Source organism: Mugil cephalus, chromosome 18, assembly GCF_022458985.1.
Source record: "Mugil cephalus isolate CIBA_MC_2020 chromosome 18, CIBA_Mcephalus_1.1, whole genome shotgun sequence".
Lineage (NCBI taxonomy): Eukaryota > Metazoa > Chordata > Actinopteri > Mugiliformes > Mugilidae > Mugil > Mugil cephalus.
Window position 1 is genome coordinate 7,114,405 of NC_061787.1, and position 8,318 is coordinate 7,122,722.

At 40.7% G+C, this 8,318-nt stretch overlaps 1 protein-coding gene across 2 annotated transcripts in view; it reads left to right on the forward strand.

The window, feature by feature from the left end:
- The window catches only part of vipr1b (vasoactive intestinal peptide receptor 1b), a 74,774-nt gene extending 68,994 nt beyond the window's left edge, over positions 1–5,780 (forward strand). For both annotated transcript variants that reach the window (XM_047568893.1, XM_047568892.1), the window contains exons 12-13: positions 323–364; positions 2,728–5,780. In XM_047568893.1, coding sequence (XP_047424849.1) covers positions 323–364; positions 2,728–2,922 — 237 coding nt within the window. In that variant the 3' untranslated portion in view covers positions 2,923–5,780. The remainder of the gene's footprint in view (positions 1–322; positions 365–2,727) is intronic.
- The last annotated feature ends 2,538 nt before the right edge of the window (positions 5,781–8,318 follow it).

The window sequence follows — 8,318 nt, forward strand, 5'->3', positions numbered from 1 at the left end:
GGTCTCCGAGCACTTTCCTGGCTGATTCGATGCTCAGTGTTGCCATTTAAAGCCCTGGTGTTATTTCAGTTCATCACATAATGAGGAATGATGGAGAATGTGGCCAGACAGCACAGCTGCATTATGGACAGCTTGGAAACCAAGGAAACCTCTCCAGCACATTCCTCTCATTATTACTATAAACCAGCCCCAGCACAGTACACACTGTTTTGTCTCCATAGTACATTTACATGTGTCGAGAATGTTGTAAACAGTTGTAAAGACAAGCTAATCTGACATTCATTGTTACCGCCCTCTCTCCTGTGTTCCTCTTTCCCTTTAGGGCTTCGTGGTCGCGGTCCTTTACTGCTTCCTCAACGGAGAGGTAAGAACAGCACTCACAGTGATGTAAACATCAGTGGTAACGCACTGTTGAAGCCTCGACCTTTCCCGAGCAGAGATTGCCCACAGTTCTGTGCTCATTCACACACACACGCAGAAAAAAAAAAAAAAAATTGTAGCTTTTCTGTTGCACCATTTACATTCAGACACAGTCCTAAGAGTGAGATGGAGCTCTGAGTATGAGTCACCAGCTTGATTCTCTTCTCCTTGTGGCAGATTTTCTGCCTGCGGAGGGTGGATGACTGAAAAAAAAAATAAAAGAAAGGAGGAAAAAAAAGCATTTTTGGCAGCGAGATATTCTCTGTGGTCTCTCTCTGTGGGCAAATTAATTTTGGACCCAGGCTGAATCACACTTGTTGTGCTGGATGGCAAGCCTTGACACTATGCTGGCCGAGTTTTAATCTCGCACACCTTTTTAGGTGTGAAGCCTTGGTGGTGTTACTAGGCTGTTCAATTACTTAAGCCTTGAGCGTGGCATATTGGACTGGAGGAGTCACAGCAACAACAAAAAAATAAAATAACCCAGGCTTTTATAGGGGTGGAAAAAAAAAATATTGATATGGCAATATATTGTGATACTTTTCCGATACAATATTGATTTTGAACGTCGATTGATTAAAAGAAAAAGTCACGTTTTGAGCCATGAACAACTTCCACACCTCCACCACCACTTTTTCTGTACAAATGCAATAAATTGAAAATGGATCATTTAGATTAATATTGTTTTTTGACTCAATTTGTCCACTGAATTAGCACTGATGCACATATATACAACATGTATTTTAAGCTGCACTTAAAATTTCTCAGTGAACTATGTAGAATATTACAATATCATAATATCGCAATATTGTATCGTATCGTGACTAAAGTATCGTGATACGTATCGTGAAGCCTCGAACGTGGCATATTGGACTGGAGGAGTCACAACAACAAAAAAATTACCCAGATTTGTTTAGGGGTGGGAAAAAATATCAGTATGGCAATATATCTCGATACTTTGTCTTCCGGTACAATATCGATTTTGATTGTCTTAATATCGATTTTAAAAGAAAAAGTCATGTTTTGGGCCAATCGTGAACAATTGCCGTACCTCCCCCACCACTATTTCTGTACAAATGCAATAAATTGGAAATGGATCAATGATGAATTATCACTGTCATCTGATGTAAATACATACAACGTGTATTTTAACTTAAAATTTCTCACTGAACTATGTGGAATATTACAATATCATAATATCGCAACATTGTATCGTATCATGACTAAAGTATCGTGATAGGTATCGTGAAGACTCGAGCGTGGCATATTGGACTGGAGGAGTCACAACAACAAAAAAATTACCCAGACTTGTATAGGGGTTGGAAAAAGTATCGGTATGGAAATATATCCCGATATGGCAATATATTATATTTCTTAATATAAATAATTTGAATATAAGTATAATTTGCTTCTTTCTAGTAATGCTGTTTTTTCAGTGATAATATTGCAATTTTTTATCGTGACTAAAGCATCATGATACGTATCGTATTGTGAAGTCCTTGCTAATACCCGCCCCTAGACTTGTACATTTTCTCTACCTAGATAACGTAAAATGCATCTCTGGAAAGTAGGTTGAATAAACGCTGCCTGGGTGAAGTGTAGAAAGCTCAGAATTTAGTTTGAATCAAAGGTTTTCAAACGTGTGTTTGCGCAGACATAATAACATGTGCAGAAATCACATATATATAAAAAAAAACATCTTCAAAGAGTTCAGGTGAGGAAATTGCTCTTCTTTCATCCTACAAAAACTCCTTTTACTTTTTAGTTCAATTCCCCAGCTCTGACTTTTCAGTAATCTTTGTGCCAGGGCTTATATTTAATATTGGTAATCTGTTATTTTTTGAATTTTCTCTGGCCGCTTTCAACGTTTTCATCTCCGTCTCCTTTGAGCTTTGCTTTAGGTAGTCATGCCAACTTCCCTTAATGTAATATATGGAGCTTCAACAAATCCTAATGCTTTTATGTATGTTTAAAAATCAATGTTACGGTGGATGTTTCTTCAGTGCATGTATTAGACAGCAATAAAACACTGAAAGGTTGAGGGGTGGATGTAGGTACAGTTGCACATTTTAAAGGAAACAAGAGATAAACGATGCTCTCAGGACATAAAACTGAAGTGAATTGCTGACAAACCTTTATCTCACAGCATAGCGTCGATAAAGATAACAGATTTGTAGCAGCTTTCTTCAATCATACTTTGCGCTCCCGCATTTAAGAACCAGCAGTGGGGATTGTTTTATTGAGTATTTTGTTGCCGTGTGATTCATAGAGCGCAGTCACACCGCTTAATTTCTTATTGCCACACAGGTCCAAGGAGAAATCAAGAGGAAGTGGCGGCGGTGGCACTTGCAGAGATACATGAGCTCAGACACCAAATACCAGCACCCGTCTATTGGCAGCAGCAGCAACAACTTCAGCACCCAGATCACCATGCTGACGCGATGCAGCCCGAAAACACGCCGGGGTTCGTCCTCCTGTCACGACGACTTGTCGAGCATATGATTCGTCCTGAAACAGAGACGCATGCCCCCCCGTGTATGCGCTGTACAAAATGCTCTCATTAGGCGGAAAGTTTAAAAAAATAAATAAATAAAAATGCACACTCGCTCGTTAGCGCATGCGTTCTCTGATGACGTGTAGCTCGAGTGTGGAGTCTAAGCAGCTTGTAATCTCCATGCGACTTTAAAAGTGACTAAGATACAAGCGCTTTACTTTACGGCTTTTACATATTTGAATAAGAACCGTTCACTTTCCATCTCTCACAGTTCAGTTGAATATGTACAGGTGAATCGCTAAATCCCGTCATTACGGATCATGCGGTCAATGGTTATTAACCTCCTGAGACCCGAGCTTTTGTTTGCATTTTTAGTTTCCCCATTTCTCTTTATGTGGGAATAGCAGGACCTAAGAACTATAAAAGCTAAGTATCGTCTTTGAAAAAAAAAAAATGTCCTCATGCGTGGACATGGGGATAATTTCACTCAATGTTATAAAACAAAATGTGAAAACGTTTTCTCATGTGAAAATGAGAAAACTGTGTACATGGCTGTGCAAAAGCAGAATTGCAAATAATGAAGTCCCAATGTCCTCAATCGTGTACTTGCTAATTAGCGAAGTTATAGCCAAAATTACTGTAAACCGTAAAATTTCGTCAGCTTTTCTTGACGTGATCGGCTGCAGAATGAATGCGCTGAAACACCTGCTATCATCTAGTTACGAGGATAAAAGTTTCAATGAAGCGGAATAAGCTGCCACAAACCTAAAACTTGACGTCCCCATATGAGGACGCAGGGTCTCAGGAGGTTAATCTCCCTGTGCGCTCAGACTAAGTGAAATGTCATCTATCAATGCAGTTCAGCTAAGTTCTGGCAAACACACGACCTGATGTAATTATGAACCGATTAAAAATCACTTAGTGGATCCCTGCAGCTCCAAGAATAAAACGAGAAGCTGATATCTGTCGAAACGAGCGTGAAAACGACACATTATGAAAAGATTGTAACTTTCCACAGAATGAAGCAAGACATAAACATAGGCTTCAGACCGGGTGACCAGTGTGACGCTGATTCACAGCGACGGCTTTGGAGCACAAATGCCCTTCTCTGCACTATCACTCTCGCAAGAGACAGATTGCCCTTCTGCCTTCTCTTTTATCAGAGCAGCCGTCCCTCCCTCATGTCCTGCACGATCCTGAGCCTGGGATGTTTTTTCATTACCTAGAGCCGTTGAGTGATGATTGCCTCCCGTGCTTTAAAGTGACGCTTTCGGCCTAATCGTCACGCTAACTCTGGAGAGGACTCGTCTTTTACGCGGTTCAGTCCACGAATGTTTACATTTACCGAAGAAGAAGTGTCACGAAACATTGTGCACACGAGCATACGGTGTAAAGAAAATTGAATTACTATGAATCTTTGTGTCGTTTGGGTTGCATTATGGCCACGCTACCAGTAATGAGTCACTGATTGTTGTTATTAGTGTAATAGTAAAGCTTTGTCGGGAATACAAAACTCTCTTGTGCAAGTTTATGTGACAGTCTGTGGTTTATTGTCTGTAACGGATAAATAGAAGCCCCCGTGTTACACTTAACTTTAAAACATCCTCAGATTCATTATGCACACACAGGGATCTCCCTAGGTGATGCTCCGCCAGACCGACACAAGCCTGAACTCTTAAACCTCCGTTATGAAAAATACTCCTGAATTCTCCACCTGTCATGTTCAGACTTCTCTAATGGAGGAGTCTGAACATGACAAGTCAGACGAGGCTATTGGAGCCTGCATGTAAAAGCAAAGCAAAGCAAAGTGACAGCGGTGACTGGCCCTGTCACGAAGATGCTGTCATCGTGTGTTCCCGGCTTGAAAGTCGCCCACATTTTCATGCAAGAGGGAACGTCCAGCTCTACCTGGCACAGGAAAAACATCATTGTCTCCACTGATCGCTGACTTAAAGGGTCAAGCTGCCAATATAAATATCAAAAAAAGCAAAACCGTTGATCTTTCAAATAATTAGAAGGACAGGCCTTTGGTGGTAATTTGGATCGTGTACACTTTCAGATACTGACATGTCATGTACAGATAGGGATGGGCATCGATAGGTTATCGTTGATATTGATGTCATTATCGATTCTGCTTATCGGTCCGATTCTTTATTGATTCCCTTATCAATTCTTCCTGTGAAAAAGTAGGCGCTTCGTGCAAACAGCAGCAATTTCAGTTTCTAAACTGAACTGGATCCTCACTAGCTCTGCTCTGCTCTGCTCAGACTTAGCTGCACTCGGTGACCGGAGATTGTCGACACCACATGGAACTCTCGGTATTTACGTGCGTCGACGACAAATGGTGTTGCCACCTTTGCTTGAAATTACAGTGCTGCATAAATTGTATGTTACGGTGTCACAGTCTCTTCTGGAGAAGCGAAGCCACACTTTGGTGCGTTTCAGTCTCTCTGCCGTAGCGTCTTCATTGTCGTCATGTGATGTGAATGACGTGCTTCGACGTGAAGATTCTTCTTCTTCTTTCGTTTTATGGCGGTAGGCAAACAACTTTAAGGTGCATTACAAGCGGCAACCTCCAGGTCTGAACCATGAAGCCCATGCAAAGTGCAAAGAACTGCAGTTCATCAAGTGGCCACTTGTGGCTCCAAAAGGGAGCAAATCCCCATAGAACCCCATGTTAAAAAACCCAACTTTACAGCAATATTAAACATGTTAACAGCCTTGTACAAAAAATGATTTTGTTCTTAATGGTTTATTTCACTATTCATTATAACTGTACGGAGGGTGAGTTTTTTTCTAAGTCATTCGTTTATTTTTTATTAAGGTTTAAAATTCTACCTAATTAAGGTCTCAACGTCCGACACGACCCCCCACGTCCATATTTGGAGTATCCAAGTGTGGACGGAGTAAAGCTCATCCAACATGGCAATCGCAGGCTCCGCCCACTTAGGGCTTCATTTTCGAGGTTCAGAATCCAATGGGTGACGTCATGGGTTTGTCCATAGTATATACAGTCAATGGTGCATTACCACCACTATCTGGATCAGAATGTAAAGAATAGGCACGAAAAGAATCGATCAGGGGAATCGATAACCATGGAGGCTGATGATATTGATGAATTGAACCACTTGGAACCGGTTCTTTGAAAGAACCAGCTATCGATGCCCATCTCTTATGTACGGAGCACCGGAAGTAGTGACACAGAGAGAACAAAAATGCATATAAAGAAACTTGGGAAACTTTAGTTTGATCAGACAAAGGTTTTTTCTTGCGTTGGTAATTTCGAGGCATGTGCAAGGAACGATACCACTCATAGATACGAATTCCCGCAGGATCAAAGAAAAGAACAGGTCAAGATCTTTAGAAACTTTTATGCGGTTTTCCATGTATAAAACAGAATGGAAGCTGGACCAAATGTTTGGATTCATGCATCATACATGGAGTTGACTGGTACTCGGTTGTAGGACTGTCCTACTGCATAAAGAGGTATTATTTTCTGTATATAATGATGAAATCCAAGTGGTGTGTTACCAGGCTCATCTTCTGATAAGAATTGACTTCACCTTACTATATAAAAGCTCCACATTTATATTTAGGTCAATGTCAGCTCAGCGCCATGGAGCTACAAACGCTAAGCTAAATGCCACAAACACACCCGAACAGTTTTACTCCGACATTGACCTCAAATATAAAAGCCTCAAGACATAAAATCAGTGCAAGTTAACAGATTTTAGAAGAGAAAACTTCAATGGTGCAGAAATGCAGAGAGTACGGTAGGAATGAGGCTGTGAACTGAACAATAACTAATCTTACTTTGGTTAAATTTGACAGAGACGCACATGTTCATATAGGATGGAACATCTTCAAATGTCTTACAAAAGTTTACTGAGATCCTTTTTACCAACTTTTCTCTGTCTCTCTTCGTCCCTCCGGGGACGCTGCATCCATATTTTTTTTTTTCCCCTCATAATCACCAACAGAAGGAGAAAAACTTTTGCCAGATCTTGTAAAAGTTTCTCAGTCGTGATTGCACATAAAGTCCACTTTTCCTTTCTTCCGTGTCCTCTTCCGTATCTACCGAGTCTGTTAAGCTTGTGGCCTTTTCCACCCTCCATAAAGACCGGAGACGGCTCAGCTGAACTAACAAGCTGCACATTCAGCCTACAGACAAGAGATCCATCAATCAGCCCCGGTGTGTTCCCCTAAAGACTCCCACGTCGTCCTGTGCGTGTCTCTTGTTGCCAGTGATGTTCATGTAATTGTCTGAATTTGCCAGTATACCTCTTATAATGGTGAATGTAAATAGATCTGTACATAAACGGTGTTTTCGACTTCACAGACTATCTCTTGGTGTTTTGATGACCTGGCATGGTTGTTGGACAATCGGGATATCGAAATCATAAAAATGTGCACTTAAATGAAAATGTATGTGGTTTATTCGCAAACTGGATATTGTATATATTTATATATGTGTAAGATAAGAGAGTTGGTAGGTTTGCTGTGTGACATAGTGCAATGCATACCAATGTGAAGCTACAAACTGTACTGTACGTATTTATTTGCTTGAGTTCATGGCCGTGTACACATAAAAACACTTTTTGATTTATAAATAATTGCCTTTTTGTATAAAATTACTATTAATGTTAACTGTGTTACATTGGCAGAAAATTTTCCTTGTTCCACTCATTAAATAAATTATTCAGAAATATACAAGAAGGAGGAAGTTCGGTTTTCTTGCTTAAAAACTCTTTGTTTCCGTGTGTTTTTGAATCGTTCCCGCTGGTTTCTATTGTTGCTTAAATTAGGCATATTTTCTTAAGCTGCTCGACAAGTTTACGGCCTACGCTCACTTACCTCAGGCTCAAGTTGGTCCTGTAAACACGCCGATCTTTCACAATAACGCCCCATTTGTTCATTTTAATAATCGCAGTCAGTGCGTCTTCAGCTGGCATTCAGCTCCAGCTTAGAACCAGATAATAATTTCATCAAATGTGTCCAATGTCAGTGTGAAAGCCTTTAACGTTTACGGTGCGATATCTTGAGAAAGCGTATCTTGGTCTGGTCTACACGGATGCTACATGTCTAAGTTACATCCACATGAATGACAGGTCCAAAAGTTTCCCAGCAGAACATTGATTTGTCACAAGATGGTTTAAATGTTATTTACTTCACCTGTCAGTGGTTTTAATGTTGTGGCTGATCGGTGGATACACAAACGAGACACAGGTGAAAATGCATGAGAACATACCAGGAGATACCAATCACAGTCAGAAGGAAACACACAGACGGGAAGTGAAACGGGACCAAAACACAGAGGAAGGAAACAGGACACACAGGGAAACAGGCTCCCAGAAAATATTCTAAAGTCAATACCATGACAGCGTCAGCGAAAAGACTGGTGATA